The 22,806-nt window shown below is 37.0% G+C and overlaps 1 protein-coding gene across 1 annotated transcript in view; it reads left to right on the top strand.

The window, feature by feature from the left end:
- Positions 1–22,806, top strand: part of JAK2 (Janus kinase 2) — a 60,278-nt gene that overhangs the window by 15,335 nt on the left and 22,137 nt on the right. Inside the window, 7 exon segments of the mRNA XM_007939292.2 lie at positions 215–332; positions 5,092–5,237; positions 12,034–12,355; positions 13,135–13,254; positions 17,322–17,479; positions 19,021–19,132; positions 22,100–22,302. Coding sequence (XP_007937483.2) covers positions 215–332; positions 5,092–5,237; positions 12,034–12,355; positions 13,135–13,254; positions 17,322–17,479; positions 19,021–19,132; positions 22,100–22,302 — 1,179 coding nt within the window.

Below are 22,806 nucleotides of genomic sequence, written 5' to 3'. Positions count from 1 at the left end.
CAACTCATATAGGCCCTATAGAGTAGAGTAGAATTGCCCCATTGGGTTTACGAGGCTGTAAATCTTTACAGAAGCAGACTACCTATCCTTCTCCCATGCAGTGGCTGGTAGGATTGATCAACCAAACTTTTGGTTAACAGCTGACTGCTTTAACCACTGCACCACCATATTTGAACTGTTTGGAGGCTGACTTAAGGTTTTAATTGTCTTGTAGGTTTTACTTTCCTCACTGGTATTGTCATGGCAGCAACAGAACCTACCGGCATGGAATAGCTCGAGGTGCTGAAGCTCCTCTTCTGGATGACTTTGTCATGTCTTACCTGTTTGCACAGGTATGATTCTATTAACTTATTTCATCTTGTTTAAATGATAAATATCTTGCCACTCAGACTGTCTCTTAATCAGGAAAAGTTTCACCTATTAGAAAATTGCTATTCTGCCTTGCAGAGCAGGTATAGTGAGGTAGTAAGATTGAGTCTTTTTATCACTAATTTTAATCTTTTGGTTTATGGATAATAGACTCTATTTTATAAATATTCCTTGATTTGATCTTTTTGACTTTTCCCTTTAGTCTCAGAAGCCATTTAAAAAAGAGAAGCCTCTGAGAATAGCTTCTATAGGTGAGGACTGCGTGCTGCTTTTGTGACTGCGTTATTTTCCTCTGCTGCAGAACTGGTTCATTTTAGTTTTTGTTGTTGTTAGGTGCTGTTGGGTTGGCTACAACTCACAGCGAGCCTATGTATGACAGAATGAAACACTGCCTGGTTGTGCACCATCCTCACAATCCTTGCTATACTGGAACCCATAGTTGCAGCCACTGTGTCAATCCATCTTGTTGAGGGTCCTCCCCTTTTTCCCTAACTCTCCACTTTACCAAGCATGATACTCTTCCCCAGGAAGTGGTCCCTTCTGACAACATGGCCAGAGTAGGTGAGATGAAGTCTGGCCTTTTTCCCTTTCCAACAGCATTCCAGCTGCATTTCTTCCAAGACAGATTTGTTTGTTTTTTTGGCAGTCCATGGTACTTTGAGTATTCTTTGCCAGCACTACAATTCAAAAGCATCCACTCTTCTTCGGTCTTCTTATTTATTGTCCAGCCTTCACGTGTATTTGAGGCACATGTATACCATGGCTGGGATTAGGCGCAGTTTAGTCTTCAAAGTGACATCTTTGCTCTTCTGCACTTTAAAGAGGTCGTTTGCAGCAGATTTGCCCAGAGCAATACGACCTGAGATATCTTGACTGCTGCTTCCATGGGTGTTGATTGTGGATCCAAGTAAAATGAAATCCCTGACAACTTCAATCTTGCTGCTTAGTGATCTAGTTGTGCAGATTTTAGTTTTCTTTATGTTGGGTTGTAATCCATACTGCAGACTATAGTCTTTAATCTTCATCCATAAGTGCTTCAAGTCATTGTCACTTTTAGTGAGGAAGGTTGTGTCATCTGCATATCACAGGTTGTTAATGAGTCTTCCTCCAATCCTGATGCAATGTTCTTCTTCATATAGTTCAGCCTCTTAGATTATTGCTCAGCATATAGATTAAATAAGTACAGTAAAGGGATACAACCCTGACTCACATCTTTCCTGATTTTAAACCATGCATTATCCCCTTATTCTGTTTGAATGACAACCTCCTGATCTATGTTCAGGTTCCTCATAAGCACAAGTAATTGTTCTGGAATCCCCATTCTTCTCAATGTTATCTATAATTTGTTATGATCCACACAGTCAAATGCTCTAGTGTAGTCAGTAAAACACAAGTAAACATCTTTCTGGTATTCTTTACTTTCAGTCAGGATTCATCTGACATCAGCAACGATATCCCTCATTCCATGTCCTCTTCTGAATCCAGCTTGCATTTCTCCAAGTTCCCTGTTAATATACTGCAGCAACTGTTTTTTAATTATCTTCAGCAAAATTTTACTTACACGTGATATTAATGATATTATTCAGTAATTTCCACATTCTGTTGGATCTCTTTTCTTTGCAATGGGTACAAATTTCTATCTCTTCCAGTCAGTTGGCCAGGTAGCTGTTTTCCACATTTATTGACATGGACAAGTAAGTGCCTCCAGTGTGAAATCTCAATGACTATTCCATAAATTACTGGAGCCTTGTTTTTCACCAATTATTTCAGTGCAGTTTCAATTTCTTCCTTCAACACCATTGATTCTTGATCCTATGCCACCTCCTGAAATAGTTGAACATTGACCAATTCTTTTTGGTACAGTAACTCTGTGTATTCCTTCCATCTTCTTTTGATGCTTCCTGCATCATTCAATATTTTGCCCATAGAATCCTTCAGTATTACAACTTGAGGCTTGAATTTTTTTTTTAGTTCTTTCAGCTTGAGAAATGCTGACTATGTTCTTTCCTTTTGATTTTCTAAATCCAAGTCTTTGCATATTTCAGTATAATAATTGACATTGTCTTCTAGAGCTGCTCTTTGAAATTTTCTGTTCAGCTCTTTTATTTTGTCATTTCTTCCATTTGTTTTAGCTACTCTCCATTCAAGAGTAAGTTTCAGAGTCTTCTCTGACATCGGTTTTGGTCTTTTCTTCCTTTCTTGTCTTTTTAATGACCTTTTGCTTTCTTCATGTATGATGTTCTTGATGTCATCCCATAACTTGTCTAGTTTTTGGTCATTAGTGTTCAGTGCCTCAAATCTATTCTTCACATGGTCTCTAAATTCAGTTGTGATATAATCAAGGTCATATTTTGGCTCTTGTGGACTTGTTTTAATTTTCTTCAGCTTCAGCTTGAACTTACATATGAACAATTGATTTGTCTGTTCCACAGTCAGCTCCTGGCCTTGTTTGGCTGAAGTTATTGAGCTTCTCTATCGCCTCTTACCACAGATGTAGTCAGTCTGATTTCTGTGTATTCCATCTGGCATGGTATACATGTATACATGTATATGTGCATGGTATATGTGTATAGCTGCCTTTTATGGTTTTTTTTTTTTTTTTTTTTAAGTATTTGCAATGAATAAGTCATTGGTCTTGCAAAATTCTATCATGCAATCTCCGGCATTATCTGTATCATCAAGGCTGTATTTTGCTAATACTAATGACTCTTCTTTGTTTCCAACTTTTGCATTCCAATTTTGGTCAATTCCAGACTGTAGAAGTTGGTAAAAATCTTCAATTTCTTCATCTTTGGCTTTAGTGGTTGTTGTGTAAATTTGAATAATAGTACTATTAACTGGTCTTCCTTATAGGCATATGAATATTATCCTATCACTGACAGCATTGTACTGCAGGATAGATCTTGAAACATTCTTTGTGATGATGAATGCAATGCTATTCCTCTTCATTTTGTCATTCCTAGCATAGTAGGTTATATGATTATTTGATTCAGAATGGCCAATACCAGTCCATTTCAGCTTGCTAATGCCTAGGACATCTGTCTTCATGTGTTCCATCTCATTTTTGACAATTTCCAATTTTTCTAGATTCATACTTTCTACCTTCCATGTTCTAATTATTAATGGGTGTTTGCAGCTGTTTCTTCCCATTTTGAATCATGTTCTATTTAGTAAATAAGGGTCCTGAAAGCTTTACTTCATCCACATCATTCAGTCAACTCACTTTGAGGAGGTAGCTCTTCCCCAGTCGTATTATGAGTGCCTTCTGACCTGAGGGGCTCATCTTCGGGAACTACATCAGATAATGTTTCAGGGCTATTTTAAAGTCTTCCAGTAATATATCAGACAGTGTTTCACTGCTGTGTATGAGGTTTTCACTGGCCAATTGTTTGAGAAGTGGATGGCCTCTTTCTTCTTATCAGTCTGTCTTTGGTTAAGACCAAAAATGAACAAGCAAACCCATTGTCATCAAATCAATTTTGACTCATAGTGACCCTATGGGATAGAGTAGAACTGCCCCATAGGGTTTCCATGGCTGTCATCTTTATGTAAGCTGTTTGGCATGCCAGTTAAGTCCATTAATAAAGCAACATTTTCTAAACTATCCAGCCCACTACTGTAGCCTAATATTAATACTGCGATATCTCATACTTTTGATATAGAAAAACTATGAGTCATTTCAGAATATGCAGTTTCATGTCATTGTTTGCAGTCCCCTCAGTGTCATAGCACTCTTCTCACTTCTTCCCGTGTTTCTTGTTTCCATTCAGCCTTCTCTCCTAACCTTTCCTGCCTTCTGAACTTTGTCCTTTTGATCTTGAATGGTTGATTTTCTAAGGAATGTATACGTTCCTAGAGTTATTGTTCACCTTGTAGATCTATTGTTTGGCTGAAAATTGAGCAATAGCAGTGAGTTCAGTTCCAGGTCCAAAGCTGTGGCCAAGGGCCTTAGTTTCAGGAGTTCCACCAGTCACTATCTGACTGTCCTTTTTTTTTTTTTTATGACTTAGAGTTTTGTTCCACATTTTTCTCCCATTCTATCAAGGACCTTCTAATATGATCCCTTATAGAGAGTCAGTACGTAACCAGGCACCATCTAGTTCTTCTGGTTTCAGGGTCATGGAGGCTGAGGTTCACATTTTCACCCTATTTTATGTCCATCAAGATATTCTTTCTCTTCAAAGACTGTCAGATCTCTTATCTTGCGTGTAAACTTCCCTAATTATCTTAACTGGATATGATCTCAACTTCTTCTAATTCCTGGAACATCTGTTGTGTGACACTCACTATACAGTATTTGCGTGTTATAATTATTTGTTTATGTGCCTTGCCTTCCCTGCTAGATTTTAGTCTCCTTGAGGACTGAAACCATGTCTTCGATTTCTATATTCAACACAGTGCTTAGTATAATGTTTGAACATCATTGGCATAATTAATGAATGTATTAGGTAATTCTGATGTTGAAGATATATGCAGTGAAATAGACTGATGTCATATGTACTCTATAATTGGGAACCAAATTTAGATCACTTTCCATTTGTAAAAGAATTTTTGCTGAAGTTTGTGATAAAATGATTGAAAATCAAGGGAGGAGTTTACATCTTTCTTCTAAATGCACATGCTCTAGAAAGTAAGTTATAGATTAAAATATAACACTAGAATAAGATGAGATAATGAAACTTATGATGGTGAAATATTTCCTTCTAATCTTTTTTTCTTTAGTGGCGGCATGATTTTGTGCATGGATGGATAAAAGTACCTGTGACTCATGAAACACAGGAAGAATGTCTTGGGATGGCAGTGTTAGATATGATGAGAATAGCCAAAGAAAAGGATCAAACCCCACTGGCCATCTATAATTCTATCAGGTAATTTCCTTACCCAATCCATGCACATAAATGTGAACAGTTAAGAGTTTTTATACATCTATTTGTACTGTCTGTATTTGCCCACATATTTTGATTTTATGAAACTAAATCACATAAGGGGAAATGTAATTTTTCTTTCTTGTGTATAACACATACTTTGTGAAGTCAAAGAAATTACTGATACAGTTGGAGTACCTCAGAAAATATTCAGTACCTGTTTGTGATTTGAGTCATTTCTTCTGAAAAGGCAAGGAGAAGTCATTGGGTAGGATAGAGCACCTGAAGAGTTAATTTCTAATGGCAGATCCTCAAATTATCTGTATAAATAATGCTGAAACAGTGTCTCCCAGAGGATGGTCATTACCTGTTATAATGAAAGATTGCCAAGAGATTTCAATTTAGGAATCTGAGGTAAGGTCTACAAATAAAGATTTTCTACAAATCCTCCAGAGGATCCTGTACAAGTGATTCATAGTCCATATTCTTCAAATAATTCTTTTGCATGTTGATTTTAGAAAATCATGGTTTTTTTGAAACACTAGTCTTGCAGCTCAGTTTTATGTCTGTAAAATTCCTATTCTTTTAAAAGACCTGCATGACTATTATAAAGGAGTTCTAGTGGCACAGTGGTTAAAGCATTCAGTTGCTAACCAGAGGTCAGCAGTTCAAACCCACCAGTCGCTCAGTGGGAGAAAGATGTGGCAATCTGTTCCCATAAAGATTATAGCTTTGGAAATTCTAAGGGGCAGTTCTACTCTGTCCTATAGGGTTATAGTGAGTCAGAATTGACTTGATGGCAGTGGGTTTTGTTTTCTTTTGGGTATGACTATTATAAGAATGCTGTATTAGATTTTTTTGTAAAGTTTGAAGACTAAATATGTTGTATATATAACATACTTATAGAAGTTTGAGGATATCCTGAATCTGGATAAAACCTCTTTTCTTCCTTGAGATCCTTGTTTCAGTAACTGGCTTTAGTCATTATTTTGCTGAAAACCTTCAAAGCAAATACATACCCAGTTTGCAGGGTATTACTTTTTATGTTCCCTTCTTTGGTTTTAAGTGGTTTTGTTTTTAGATGTATGTTCTGGTTACCTAGTGCCACTCTGACAAGAACATACCACGAATGGGATGGCCTTAACAAACAGGAGTTTATTTTCTTACTGTTCAGGAGGCTAGACGTCTGAATTCAAAGTGCCAGGCTCTAGGGGCTGTGTGAAAGCCCCTCAGCCTTGGGCTTCAGCTCTGCCTCTTGCTCCTGGCCCACTGAAGCTAGAGGCATATCTTCTCTTCACTCAGGCAGCTGCTAGCTGCTGAGGCTAACAAGCCCAAGGTCGACAAATAAAATGGCACAGTCCCAATGTTACCAAACCACATGACAGGCCAAGGTTTCTCCTTATATACAGGAAGCAGACCACATCCCAAAGGCAGCTACTCAGCTGCTTGTTTTAGATCCCACCATGGAGTTGATTGCCAATCTCATCATGAGGAATTAACTACCACCAGCTGCCCAGCCACTCAACCAGACCCAGCCAAGTTGACATACAAATTTAACTACCACAATGTCTGTTAGGCCTTAACCAATTGTAGTCCATAGAATATGATTTCAAGAACCTATTTGAATTTAGAAAACTCCAAAGTCCAAAGGAGTCACAGAATTATACACATAAAATTGTTAAAGGCAAATGTTTTATTATATATATACTTAACACAATTTTAAAAAAGAAAAAGTATAAAACACAAAATTTTCTGTTTCCTATTCACTCAGATAGACATCCCTATAAGGAGATCTTTTGGGCAAGGAAGTTAAGGAGACTCATGAGTTTGATTTGACACATGGTTTAAAGTGTTTCTGAAACATCAAAATTAAATGAATAGATTGATTAAGCTATAGAACATACGGGTCTGGAGTTTAGAAGTCAGGGGTAGAGATAGAGACTTGGGAGTTATTTACAGATAGAGAAATGCCTAGTGAAAGAGAGTACAGATAAGAAGAGAAACCCAAACCAAACCCACTGCCATTGAGTCAATTCCAACCCATAGTGACAGAGTAGAACAGCCCCATAGAGTTTCCAGGGTTGTAAATATTTGAAAAGCTACCTGGCCAACTGGAATAGATACATGTTTGTGCCCATTCCAAAGAAAGGTGATCCAACAGAAGGTAAAAATTATTGAACAATATCATTAATATCACACACAAGTAAAATTTTGCTGAAAATAATTTAAAAGCACTTGTAGCAATGTATTGACAGGAACTTTCAGAAATTTAAGCTGGATCCAGAAGAGGATGTGAAACAAAGGCTATCATTGCTGATGTCAGATGGATCTTGGCTGAAAGTGAAGAATATCAGAAAGATGTTTACCTGTGTTTTATTGACTATGCAAAGACAATTTGACTGTATGGATCATAACAAATTATGGATAACATAAAGAATGAAGAGCATGAAGAATGGGAATCCCAGAACACTTAATTGTGCTCATGAGGAGCCTATACATAGATCAAGAGGCTGCTGTGCGAACAGAACAAGTGGATACTGCATGGTTTAAAATAAGGAAGGATGTGTGTCAGGGTTGTATCCTTTCACCATACTTATTCAGTCTGTATGCTGAGCAAATAATCCGAGAAACTGGACTATATGAAGAAGAACACAGCATCAGGATGGGAGGAAGACTTATCTACAACCTGTGATATGCAGATGACACAACCTTGCTTGCTGAAAATGAAAATGACTTGAAGCACTTACTGATGAAGATAAAAGACTACAGTCTTCAGTATGGATTGCACTTCAACATAAAGAAAACAAAATCCTGTCAACTGGACCAACAGGTAACATCACAATAAGTGGAGAAAAGATTGAAGTTGTCAGGGATTTCATTTTACTTGGATCTGCAATCAACAACCATGGAAACAGCAGTCAAGAATTCAGACATCATATTGTACTGGGCAACTCTGCTGCAAAAGAGCTCTTTAAAGTGTTAAGGAGCAAAGATGTCACTTTGAAGACTATGGTATGCCTAACCCAAACCAAAATATTTTCAATTACCTCAAATACGTGTGAAAGCTGGACAATGAATAGGGAAGACCGAAGAAGAGTTCATGCCTTTGAATTGTGGTGTTGGTAAAGAATACTAACAACACCATGGACTGCCAGAAGAATGAATGAATCTGTCATAGAAGAAGTGCACCCAGAATTTTCCTTAGAAGCGAGAAGGGGCAGACTTCATCTCACCAAACTTTGGTCATGTTGTGAGACAGGACCCCATTCATAAAGTAAAGGGTCAGCGAAAAAAGGGAAGACTCTCAATGAGACGGATTGACACAGTGGCTGCAATGATAGGCTCATGTATATTAAGGCTTGTTAGGATGGCACAGGACTGGGCAGTGTTTTGTTCTGTTGCACGTAGGGTCACTGTGAGTTGGAGCATACTCAATGGCATCTAACAACAAATCTTTATGGAAGCAGACTGCCTCATCTTCCTCGGGTGGAGTGGCTAGTGGATTTGAACCACCAACCTTTCCATTAGTAATCAAGTGTTTAACCATTCTGCCACCAGGACTCCTTGGTAAGAAGAAAAGAAGGCCCATAATCAAGTCTCAAGGAATTGTAACATTCAATCACCAGGTAAAGGCAACTAAGACTGAGAAGGAGGAGCCAAAGAAATGAGAATAGAATCAGGAAAACTAAAGGAAAAGAGTTTCAAGAAGGGAATATTCAGCAATGTTGAATGCTCTTGAAATGTGGCGAGTAAAATGAATGTGGAAAATTGTTGTAGCAACAAGGAGGTCTTTCTTGATTTTATCGAGAAAAGGCTCTAGGGAATGATGGAGCTGAAGCCATATTGGAGTGAGCTGAGGAGTGAATGGAAGGCAAGAAAATGAAAATGGTTGCACGTTCCAGAAGAGGCTGGATAGGCTCTAGCTGGAGGGATAAAGAGATTTAACATTTAAGATAGGAAGTATAAAAAAAAAAAAAAAAAAAAAACTAAACTCACTGTCGTCAAGTCAGATCTGATTCATAGCAACCGCTCCTTGGGTTTCTGAGGTGGTATCACTACAGAAGTAAATATTAGTACTTTTAAACTGTGTGGATAGAAGAGAAATAATAGGATGAAAATACTGAGAGAGAGTATATATGTTAGGGGACAGGAGAAAGGGGTTTGGGGGGGAATATGTGGAAGAAATGGGTTTAGTTAGCAGGATTTCTACCATTCAGATATAATAGCCACAAGTAAACTCAAAAGCTTAGATAATAGTAAAAGAATTAGAAAGTGGTGAATTTTGATTATTAATTACTTTTAATATAATTTATATTTCATATAAATTAATCTTTAGTGATGGCTGTTTTAATAGCTCACAAAAATCCTTACGACGTATTAATAGGCTATCATGAGCTGGCACAAGCTAGCTTGAGCATACCACTGGCAATAAGTAAACAATTACAGTATGGAATGATAGGTAATATTATGGAGTAATGCACAGGATACTGTGAGAACAAAAGGAGAAGTATCTAATGTAGTCATGTCATCCAGAAAGGTTTCCTGGATTTGATGATGCTGGTAGAATGAGAAAGTGAACTAAATAGGAAATGGCTGATAGGAAGAAAGATCAGCATATGTGAAGTTATGGAAATTTAATATAGTTGTACCTTCAGAAATGGAGTGTTCTTTATTTGTCAGATGTTTGGGAAGCAGAGAGATAAATTACCTACCTTCTTTTAGGGTATTGTATGCAGAGATGGAAATACAAAAGAATCAGAACCTTTCTAAATGGGACCATTTTAATTGTAAAGGAATTAGTAGGAGTTATTGAAGATGGCCTAAGAAAATAGTGTATATATACAATGGAAACATGCTTACATAATAAGCAACAGTAGCATCCAACAGTAATATATCAGTGTTTCACTGCTATTCATAATGTTTTCACGGGCCAATTCTTTGAGAAGTGGGTGGCCCCTTCCTTCTTCCAAGTCTGTCTTAGTCTTGAAGCTCCACTGAAACCTGTCCACCGTGGGTGACCCTGCTGGTATTTGAAATACTTGTGGCAGAGCCTCCAGCCTTACAGCAACATGCAAGCCACCATTGTAAGACAAACTGACGATTAAAGACTACAGTTTGCAGTATGGATTACATCTCAGCATAAAGAAAACAAAAATCTTCACAACTGGACCATTAATAAGCAGCATCACAATAAATGGAGAAAAGTTTGAAGTTGGCAAAGATTTCACATTACTTGGTTCCACAGTCAACACCAATGGAAGCAGCAGTCAAGACATCAGGTGACATATTGTACTGGGCAAATCTGCTGCAAAACACCTCTTTAAAGTGGTGAAGAACAAAAATGTCTTTGAAGACTAAGGTCCACTTAACCCAACCCGTGATGTTTTCAATCACCTCATATGCTTATGAGAGCTGGACAATGAATAAGGAAGAACAAAGAAGAGTTGATGCTTTTGAGTTGTGTTGGTGGAGAATATTGAAAGTACCATGGACTGCCAGAAGAACTAACAGATCTATACTGGAAGAAGTGCAGCTGGAATGCTCCTTGGAAGGGAAAATGGCCAGATTTTGTCTCACTTACTTTGGTCATGTTGTCAGAAGGTACTATTCCCTGGAGGAGATCATGCTTGGTACAGTAGAGGGGCATCAGAAAAGGGGAAGGTCCTCAACAAGATGTATTGACACAGTGGCTGCAACAGTGGGCTCAGGCATAGCAAGGATTGTGAGACTGGTACAAGACTGGGCAGTATTTCATTCTGTTTTACAAAGGGTCACTATGAGTCAGAACTGACTCAATAGCACCTAACAACAACAAAGCATCCAACAAAATGAAACATTTCTCAGAATTCAGATAAACGTTGGAGTATAGCATCATAGGAAATATATGCAGCACAGTGCAGTACGTGTCAAAAAACAGAAAAGAAAATGAAAATAAGATAATCAGGAAAGGCGAATTTTGGGAAAACTCCATTTTTAACTATATTGACTTCATTAGGAGAAAAAAATGGACATCTCCTGTGGTAGTTAAGGTTGTGTGTCAACTTGACTGGACCTTCTTGAGTGGTAGTTATTCCCCTATGATGAGACTGGCAATCAACTCCATGGTGGAATCTACCACAAGCAGCTAAGTAGCTAAGTGTCTGCTTCCAGTACATAAGAAGTAGCTTTGGGAATGGTCTAGTTTATGGCATTCTTGAACTCTGCATGCAGTCGTGTTGTTGTTCAGCAGCCTGCCATGCTCTGCTGACCTTGGGACTTTCAATGGACTTGAATCAATGACCTGCCATGTTGTTTGGTAGCATTGGGACTGTGCCTTTTTACTTGTCAACCTTGGGTTTGTTAGCCTCAGCAGCCAGCAGCTGTCTGAGTGAAGAAAAGCCTCCAGCTTCAGTGGGCTGGGAGTAGGAGAGCTGAAGCCCAAGGTTGAGGGGCTTTCACCCAGCCCCTAGAGCCTGGCACTATGAACTCAGACTTAAAGCCTCCAAAATTGTAAGAATAAGCTCCTGTTTGTTAAAGCCATCCCATTTGTGGTATAGTCCAATCAGAGCAGTAGTAGGTAGCCAAAACATCTCCTGTTCTAAACATTTATGGTATCTTAGAGAAGATAGTGTATATATGGCACATCATCAAATGAAACTCTCAGGTTGTACACCATCTGGGGGTCTTTGTAGACCTTTTTCCACTTGACTGCTGTTGTACTTACCTGTCAGGGAGAAAGGTGATTAACCTCTCTTTCAGCTTTGTTACGAATTTATCTTCCAATTTGCTTTGTTTTTCTGTGTGTGCTCTTTATCCCTAGCTACAAGACATTCTTACCAAAATGTGTTAGAGCAAAAATCCAAGACTATCATATTTTGACAAGGAAGCGAATAAGGTACAGATTTCGCAGATTTATTCAACAATTCAGCCAATGCAAAGCCACTGCCAGAAACTTGAAACTTAAGTATCTTATAAATCTGGAAACGCTTCAGTCTGCCTTCTACACAGAGCAATTTGAAGTAAAAGAACCTGGAAGAGGTCCTTCAGGTGAGGAGATTTTTGCAACCATTGTAATAACTGGAAACGGTGGAATTCAGTGGTCAAGAGGGAAACATAAAGAAAGTGAGACACTGACAGAACAGGTAATCCTTAATGATATGTTCTCATTTCTTTTGTTGTTATTTTAAGTAGAATGGCAAGGAAGAAACGTCACTGTAGTCATTTGAAACATTGTCTTGCACTTCTCCCATTGATAGAAGTGGGAGTTTTTAATGGTATGAAGCCATCAGGGTCATATGTTTCCTTTTTCATTGTTCTTAAATTGCTTTTATTTCATTTTTTTCAATGATGAAATAATTAGTAATGATTCTTTCATAGTTTCAGAAATGGATTAAATTCTAAATGTGAAATTATTTTTAAGGCAGTTTTGCCTCTTGTTTTTTCTCTCACTGTTACTGATCTCATGGGAGGCTCAATCGTAAAATTTAACTAAATGCAAAATATTCATTTTAATTGATTTTGTAATAATGAATACTTGTTAAATAATTAATTTTGTTTTTAGCTTTGCATTGCAGCTTTAAATTTGTTCATATCTATGTTGTTCTTAGATGATTATTAGAGACTTAGAAGGAAAATTTGATTTTTATTCTTTAGTAGTTAAATTTCCATTTTTCTGGCAGTGGTTCCTATTAATGTTAATGGGATTGAAAGGGGATATAGCCTTTAATACACTCTTATTTTTAAATCAAAGCAAGACATAATGTAATCTTAGGGTTAGGTTATTGGGGGAGGAAATACTATTTTATGCTAGTACTGTTAATGCCTTATTTATTTTAAAGAATTCTGAGTTGTTTTAAAGTGTTGTTTATAAAATGGCTCCACAAATTCTACTTGTTTTTATTTTAATTGCTCTGAATCACAGGATTTACAGTTATATTGTGATTTTCCTGATATTATTGATGTCAGCATTAAGCAAGCAAACCAAGACATCTCTAATGAAAGCAGAGTTGTAACAATCCATAAGCAAGATGGTAAAAATCTGGTAAGCTTGCTTTTAAGATTAAATAATGATTATTTTACAGTTACCAGAAATCAGTATTTCAGAATCTTAATACCAAAGTTATTTTCTTATGGGAATTTTGGTTATAGTTTAAGTATAGCTCTGAACATAAACATCAGTTCACTAAGCTTTCTTATGACATCTAGCTTTTTGTATCTCTACCAACCTTCCCTCTACCTTCCCACAGAGTTTCTTATACATTACCATCTTTCCCACTCAGTTTATGATTAACAAAGTCCCAGTTCTTACCCCAACTCTGGATTGTGCTGGTTCCCTGTTGTGATGCTCATTCCTATCATCTTTTATGATCAACAGAGGTGTATCCAATGCCTTATTAAAAATAAATAAATTCAATGCTATCAGAATTTATGGGAGCTCTGGTAGCATAGTGACTAAGGCACTTGGCTGCTAACCACAAGACTGGCGGTTCAAACCCACCAGCCACTCCTCGGAAGGAAGATGGGGCAATCTACTTCTGTAGTGATACTGCCTCAGAAACCCAAGGAGGGGTTTTATGAGTCGGGTCTGACTCCATGGCACATAACAACAACAACAATGTCAGAATTTATATACTATAATAAAACGTAAACCAATTCCAAGTCAGCCCCACCCAAGCTATAAGATATAGTTGATTCAAAAAGATTAAACCTTTCCTTTTCTTTAAATATTAGTTTCAGAAGTACCATGTATTTCAATCAAAAGGGAAGAAATGGATTCCTTTATACTCTGCTTTTAGATTTCTTTTTTATCTGGCTCTGTTTTCTTTTTAACCTCCTGGCTTAAACATCATGAATGTTATTTGTTCATTTAGCTTAGATATCTGTATGACCTAGCAGTCTGGCTATTTCTGGGTTTAAAAAACAAAACAACACAAAACAACTCAGTGCCATCAAGTTGATTCCAACTCATAGTGACCCCCTTTGGGTTTCTGAGGCAGTAAAATCTTTACGGAAATAGATTGCCCAGTTTTCCTTCCACAGAGTGGCTGGTGGGTTTAAACTTCCAACCTTCTGGTTAGTAGTCAAATGCCTTAGGCCCTACACTACCAGAGCTTCTTATTTCAGGGTTATATTATCTAAGTTATAACTAACATGCAACTTACTTTAGTCGGTATACTTTCCTGTTCTTAGGTAAAAATATGATATCATGTATACTGACTGCCTACTAGTGTTTGAGAAAAATGAAATGTTCTTCTGATCATTTTTTGAAAATGAACTCAGACAGCAGTGTGGATGGATAGTTGAGGGAATTAGGAAAAGGATGTAAGGAAGTCAGTCATGCTCATAGTTAATAATTAGACTTGGATGAGGAGTATAAGTAGTGGGATAACAGTGATATTAAAAACCAACTCACTGCCATTGAGTCTATTCCAACTCACAGTGACCATATAGGACACAGTAGAACTGCCCCTTAGGGTTTCCAAGGCTGGCTATAAATCTTTATGAAAGCAGAGTGCCTCATCTTTCTCCCACAGGGAGCTGGTAGGTTCTAAGCCCTGATGTTTCAGTTTGCAATTCAATGGTTTAACCACAGTGCCACCAGAACTCCTGGCTGTAATGTTGTTGTTGTTATGTGTGATTGAGTCGTACCTGACTCATTGTGACTCCTCCTTGGGTTTATGAGGTGGTATCCCTACAGAAGTAGATTGCCCAACCTTCTTTCCGTGCTGTGATATTAGCCTGTATGAAAAATATTGTTGTATTAGAATCGACAAGAGTTGGTGATCATCAGATACTGGGAGTCATTGTTGTTACTATTAGGTGCTGCTGAGCTGTCTTTGGGTCATAGCGACCCTATGTACAACAGACCCTATATACAACAGAACCAAACAGTGCCTGGTCCTGTGCCAGCCTCACGATCCTTGTTATACCTGAGCCTATTGTTGCAGCCACTGTGTCAATCCCTCTTGTTGAGGGCCTTCCCCTTTTTCATTGACCCTCCACCTTACCAAGCATGATATCCTTCTCCAGGAAATAGTCCCTTCTGACAACATGACCACAGTAGGTAAGACGAAGTCTGGCCATTCTCGCTTCCAAGGAGCATTCCAGCTGCATTTCTTCCAGGACAGATCTGTTAGTTCTTCTGGCAGTCCATGGTACTTTCAGTATTCTTCACCAACACCACAACTCAAAACCATCAATTCTTCAGTCTTCCTTATTCATTGTTCAGCTCTCACATGCATATGAGGCAGTTAAAAATACCATGGCTTGGGTTAAGTGCATCTTAGTCTTCAAGCAGACATCTTTACTCTTCAGTGCTTTAAAGAGGTCTTTTGCAGCAGATTTGCCCAATGCAATGCATCTTTTGATGTCTTGACTGCTGCTTCCATTGGTGTTGATTGTAGAACCAAATAATGTGAAGTCTTTGCAACTTCAATCTTTTCTCCATTTATCGTGATGCTACTTATTGGTCCAGTTGTGAGGATTTTTGTTTTCTTTATATTGAGGTGTAATCCATACTGCAGACTATAGTCTTCAGTCTTCATCAGTAAGTACTTCAAGTCATTGTCACTTTTAGCAAGCAGAGTTGTCATCTGTGTATCGCAGGTTGTTAATGAGCGTTCCTCCAATCCTGATGCCACGTTCTTCTTCATATAGTCCAGCTTCTCTGATTATTTGCTCAGCATACAGACTGAATAAGTATGGTGAAAGGATACAACCCTGATATCCTGATTTTAAACCATGCAGTGTCCCCTTGTTCTGTTTGAACGACAGCTTCCTGGTCTATGTGCAGGTTCCTGATGAGCTTTAAGTGTTCTGGAATTCCCATTCTTCTCAGTGTTATCCATAATTTATTATGATCCACACAATTGAATGCTTTTGCATAGTCAATAAAACACAAGTAAATATCTTTCTGGTATTCTTTGCTTTCAGCCAAGATCTATCTGACATCAGCAATGATATCCCTCATTCCACATCCTCTTCTGAATCCAGCTTGCATTTCTGGAAGTTCTCTGTCAATATACTACTGCGACTCCTTTTGAATTATCTTCCCCAAGATTTTACTTGCATGTAATACTAATGATATTGTTCAATAATTTCCACATTCTGTGGGATCACCTTTTTTTGGAATGGTACAAATATGGATCTCTTCCAGTCAGTTGGCCACATAGCTGTCTTCCAAATCTTTTGGCATAGCTGAGTGAGTGCCTCCAGCGGGACATCCGTTTGTTGAAACATTTCAACGGGTATTCTGTCAATTCCTGGAGGGTTACTTTTCACCAATTAGTTCAGTGATGCTTCAACTTCTTCCTTCAGTACCATTGTTGATCATATGCCACCTCCTGACATGGATGAACATCGACCAATTCTTTTTGGTACATTGACTCTATGTATTTCTTCCACCTCCTTTGATATTTCCTGCGTTCTCCCTTAGTTGTTTCTAACTGCTGCCAGCTTGCTTCCTGGTCTCCCTTAGCTGTTTCATACCTCCGCCGGCTCACTTCCGGGGATAGTGGGAGTATCCACAAATAACTTTGATTATTTTGTAATTTGCAACCAGTGCATTAACATGATCTTATTGTAAGAAAAAAATTCAACAATTCAGATTTACGTAGAATAGGTAAAGGTCCCTAAGAATAATATTCATTTCAGTCTTACTCCTCCCTCTGGAGGTAACTATTGATAAAAATTTTCTGTGTATATTTTCTTTACATAAGTGGAGTCATAGATTATGTATTGTTCTTTAGTGTTTTTTTTTTCCTTAATAAGATATCATTGTTCTACATACTTACAGATTTAACTCTTAAAACTACTCCTGTGTATATGCTACACTTTATAACTTATTTAACAATTCACTCCTCTACTAATAGACATTTAGTCCTTGTCATTTTTTTTTCAGTACAAAAAATGCAGCAAGTAATCATCTTCGTATATGCCTTTCTGTATATGTAAGTCAGTATATTGCTAAGAAAGATTTAGAAGAAAATTAATTTAGGAAAATTAATGAATTTGGGATGGAATGAAGAGAATTTTCAATATTTAGCAAGAGTTGACTTTTTACATGGTACTTAATACCATGATGTAATTGTTTCTTTTTCATCTGTTTAGGAAATTGAACTTAGCTCATTAAGAGAAGCCTTGTCTTTTGTGTCACTGATTGATGGTTACTATAGATTAACTGCAGATGCACATCATTACCTCTGCAAAGAAGTAGCACCTCCAACAGTACTTGAAAATATACAAAGCAACTGTCATGGCCCAATTTCGTAAGTAATACAGACTTTAAAAATTTTAAAAGGTAAATGAGATGTTTAAAAGAAAATTTTCTACAACAGGGTGATATAAATGAGTTTGTTGTTGTTGTTGGTGTTATGTGCCATCAAGTCGGACTCGACTCATAGCGACTCCTCCTTGGGTTTCCGAGGCAGTATCACTATGGAAGTAGATTGCCCAACCTTCCTTCTGAGGAGTGGCTGGTGAGTTTGAACTGCCAGCCTTCTGGTTAGCAGTCAAATGCCTTAGGCACTACACTAAAAGAGTTTAGGAATTTAGAAAAAAGTCTTTATTTGACTGACATTGGGTTGTTCTTGTTGTTGCTATTAACAAAAGTCTATATTTTGCAATTGGATTATGTAATAATTAGAATTACTTAGGATATAATTTGCCACCTCTGTCCTAGTTTATAATACTTATAATTTGTATAAGTTTAACATTTAATTGCTATTCATGTTTAACTCTCAGATGTAATTTAAAATCACCCCCTTATTATTATCTTTGCTAATTTTGGTTCAAACCCACCAGCCACTCCTTGGAAGGAAGGTTGGGCAATCTACTTCCATAGTGATACCACCTCGGAAACCCAAGGAGGGGTCACTATGAGTCAGATCTGACTTGAAGGCAGTGAGTTTGTTTGTTTTTTCTTTCTTTAAGAGTTTGAGAAAAGTTGGTGTTAATTCTTCTTTAAATGTTTGGTGGAATTCACTAAAGGAGCCATCTGGTTTTGGAGTTTACTTTTTGGAAGATTTTTAATTACTGATTCAGGTTTGTTGTAGGTTTGTTGAGACTTTCGATTTCTTTTTGAGTTAGTTTAGATAATTTGTGTGTTTCTTGAAATTTGCCATTTCATCTCAGTTATCTACTTTACTGGTATATAATTGTTCATAGTATTCTCTTCTAGTCCTTTTTATTTCTGAAAAGTCTATAGTAATGTCCTCATTTTCATTTTTTATTTTAATTATTTATGTCTTTTATCTTTTTTCCTCAGCAGCCTAGTTAAATGTTTGTCAATTTTATTACTCTTTTTAAAGGACTAAAGATATATTAATGAACATAAAAAGTACAGAAGACCTCCAAGAATGATGAGTGTTAGATATGTCATTAGATTATATAGATGATGTTTGGTCATAATGTCATGGTGCCTGCTATGTTATGTAAAAAGTCTGCTGGAAATTTGATAGGTGTTTTGTTGAACCTGTAGCTCAATTTGGGTTGTTCAGTTGGCCCTCTGTATCCATGGGTCCCACATTTACAGATTCAACTAACTGCAGATTGAAAACATTCAGGGGGATAAAAAGCAATTAAGTGGCCAAAGCAATCCCTCAAAGGCTAAGAGGGAGCATAAAATGCTGTTTACGTAGACTCTACATTATATTAGGCTTTATAAGTAATCTGGAGATGATTTAAAGTATATGCAAATACTAGACCATTTAATATGAGGAACTTGAGCATCCATGGATGTCCTGGAACAAGTCCTCTGTGGATACTGAAGAACAACTATATTGACAAATATTATTTTCTTTACCTTTAGAATGGATTTTGCCATTAGTAAACTGAAGAAAGCTGGTAATCAGACTGGAATGTACGTACTTCGATGCAGTCCTAAGGACTTTAATAAATATTTTCTCACGTTTGCTGTTGAGGTTAGTATGTCATACTAATTAATGCTGACAACTTTATTTTGCCCATCTAATTTCCCCTTCATATTCAACCACCCTATTTCCTTTTTAATACTCAGAACTATAGCTTTGGGTTTGATAGTTAGCATAGTGACAGTTTTTTCAAGGATGTTGCGTAAACAAACAAGGTGTAATTCCTAGCAATTATACAAAAATATGAAATGATTTGCTGTTTTTTTAATCCTTTTATTTGATATTTATTTTTGAAGTTTGGGTGTGATCAGCTTCTCAAATGACACTTCATCAAATCTCTTAAATACTCTTCTTCTCAACCATGAAAATCTCTGCCAAATCCCATGGAACAAAATAAATCAAAAGGAAATTTTCTTTTTACTAAGAATGATCAGATGATTGGAAGAAAATAGCAATCACAGAAATAAAAACAAAAACAAAAAAATCCAAACAAACCCAGAAGCACTTTAGCACTCTTAACCATAATACTTTAACCAATATTAAGAATAGTGATCTATAATGTATGTTTTAAACATAAAGCTACAGTGAAACCTCACTGTTAAGACAGATCATTTGGGATCTTTTATGAGATTATTTATTATTCAAAATCTTAAGAAACTTTATATCAACTTCCAGATTTATCTTTTTCAGAATAGAAATTGAATTGCTATTCAATTATTTTAGTTTTTACAAAATACAAAACCATGTTTAGCATCTGTAGATAGTGGATTAATTTCAATCACTATAGAAGGTGGTGTACCCTGTGATTTACCATTATATAAAAGACTGATAATCCATCCTGATTTGACATTATCATCTTACTATAACGATCCATTGTATTGAATTATCAATTGAAAATATAAAATTTTAGGTTTACTCTATGTGCCCTGACTGTGTGTTTAGGTATAATTATACAGGCTTACCTCCAAGAAAGTGTATGATACAGCCCTGCCTTCAAGACTTATTCTTTGGAAAAACAGTAATAAGAAAGTATACCAAAAAGTACTAAATTGAACATTATAATTACCCAGTATAGAAAATACTGAGAATAACAGAAGGGGTTACATTTATGAAGAGAATCTTTTGGAGGAGGAAGGTCTTGAGATAGACCTGGGGTTTTGGTAGATTTTATATAAATGGTTCTAAATAGAATGAATATATTTATAAGGAGTGGCCCAAAAAATGGTTGAGTGAACACATAAGACTCACTGCTGTCGAGTCAGATCCGACTCATAGCAACCCCTCCTTGGATTTCCAAGGCAGTATCACTATGGAAGTAGATTGCCCAATCATCCTTCCAAGGAGAACACATAAGATAAGCATGTAAAACAAACTACAAAATATTAAAATGCCATATCAGAGATAATTATACACGTACAGTAGTGGCACAACATGTTTGTAGCGTGGTATGAGAGTTGTTAAGGAAGACCTCACAGAAAAAGTGTTGCTTGAAGTGAATTTTAAGGAATGAATAAAAGGTTTATTCCTTAGAAGGAAAGGAAGTACATTTTAGAAAGGCAGATCGCACATATTGTTATCAAGGCATTAAATAGCAGGGCATTTACTTGTGATTTCCAATCTCTAGGTTATGAATAGGAGCGCTGGTAGCATAGTGCCTAAGGCACTTGACTGATAACCAGAAGGCTGGCAGTTCTAACCCACCAGCCACTCCTCAGAAGAAAGGTTGGGCAATCTACTTCCGTAGTGATACTGCCTCGGCAACCCAAGGAGAGGTCACTATGAGTCAGGGCTGACTCGACGGCACATAACAACAACAATAACAGGTTATGAACAAGATCTATTCCTAACTGTGCCTGTAAAAATTTTCAGGTCAGTTGGAACAGGTGCATAGTGTTCTTATTTAGCCTTACTTTAGTGCACAGAGGGAGCTCTGGTAGCGTAGTGTCTAAGGCACTTGACAGCTAACCAGAAGGCGGGCGGTTCAAACCCACCAGCCACTCCTTGGAAGGAAGGTTGGGCAATCTACTTCCATGATACTGCCTCGGAAACCCAAGGAGGGGTCGCTATGAATCAGGTCCAACTCGACGGCACATAACAACAACAACAACAATTAGCGCACGGAGAGGCTCCAAACTTTTTCAATGATTTAAAAGCTGCACATGCAGCAGTTGAAGGTGATTGTGATGAATTTGTTATGAGTAGGGATTGATTCAATCATTTCAAATGAGGTCACATTTATATAACATTAAAGCAGGGCTTCAAAGATGGCAGCACCCCACTCAAAGACTGCAGCATCCTGCTCAAAGATGGTGGCTGACTACATCACTTTGAATGTGTGCCTGTCTACAGTCCCGTCAGTAATGCAGTCTCCTGCATCAGGCTCCTGAAAGGGTTCACCGTGCCACTTCTGAGTCTCTCACCCCAGGGTTTTGGAAAGTAATTTTTCCATTCTAGTTGCAGTGACAAATCACCCAAATTGTAAAAATTCCAGTCTGTTCCTGTTATGCTTCATTGGCTATGATGAAACTAATTTGACGCCTGCATTAAAGGGCAAGTAGTAGTTGTCTGTTAAGTTGGACGTTTGTAACCCAGGTACTTCCTGTACTTAAGTCACTTAGTAAGGCTGGAATGTAAACTATTTTTTGTGAGTAGCAGGAATTGCAATTGGAGATGGAGGAAGAAGTTGGCTCATGGAAGGCCTTATATACTATATTAGTTTTAGACTTTATTCTGTAAATGATGGGGAGCTGTTAAGAATGGTATTACTGTTGTTAATTATCATTGCTTTCTTACTTGCTTCTTAATAAAATCAACTGTCAGCCACTTCTGTAAGCTACACAATTGTAAATAAATACCTTTTTGAGGAACCAGCATTTCTCTCACCCTATACCAGTCCTACAGTAGAGTTCACAGTTGTTAATATTCTCTTGGTTGTTTTTGTCATATCCCCTTTCTCAGAATAATTCCTGTTACATCTATTGTGATTTTTCTCCCCTCTCTATAATTAAACTTGTATAGCGAGAAAATGTCATTGAATATAAGCACTGTTTGATTACAAAAAATGAGAATGGAGAATACAACCTCAGTGGGACTAAGAAGAACTTCAGTACTCTTAAAGATCTTTTGAATTGCTACCAGATGGAAACTGTTCGTTCAGATAGTATAATTTTCCAGTTTACAAAATGCTGTCCCCCAAAGCCAAAAGGTAAAATAATTGTCTAGTTACTCTTAAAATACTGGTTATGGATTGTGTAACTGGTGGAAGGTATCCTCAATATATAGATTTCAAAAGAAATAGGAAAGAGCAGCTCCAAAACAAAATTAATTTTCACTTATTCTGTTGTAGAAGCACCAAGTAAGAAAGTGTAGATTAGTTTGGGTTGTCAAGAAGTGACTCAAAGTTCCATAATTATAGAATGGCATTTTAAAGGTAATGATTGCTTGGTGTAAATCAATCACTTATTTGCTTACATACTTTTTCAGGATTTTAATTTCTGTATTTAAAAAATAAGGATAGTAAGTTTGGAAATCCCTTGAAATAATAATTGGCTTATTGTTAAAGATCCTGAAAAATTATATTAGTTAAGGAAGTGATTATAATTTTAATGGTTGAAATAGAGTACATGAAAGTTCGATGAATAACCTCCTTAGATAATTTTGTATGAGAAAAACAATAAACATGTATTATTTCTTATATATAGAATACATTTTGTTTTATTTTTCTT

Source organism: Orycteropus afer, unplaced genomic scaffold (assembly GCF_000298275.1).
Source record: "Orycteropus afer afer isolate SDZICR_OR568_19922 unplaced genomic scaffold, OryAfe1.0 scaffold00005, whole genome shotgun sequence".
In the NCBI taxonomy this organism is placed as follows: Eukaryota; Metazoa; Chordata; class Mammalia; order Tubulidentata; family Orycteropodidae; genus Orycteropus; species Orycteropus afer.
Note: the sequence above shows the minus strand (reverse complement) of the source record. Positions and strands in the feature narration are given on the sequence as shown.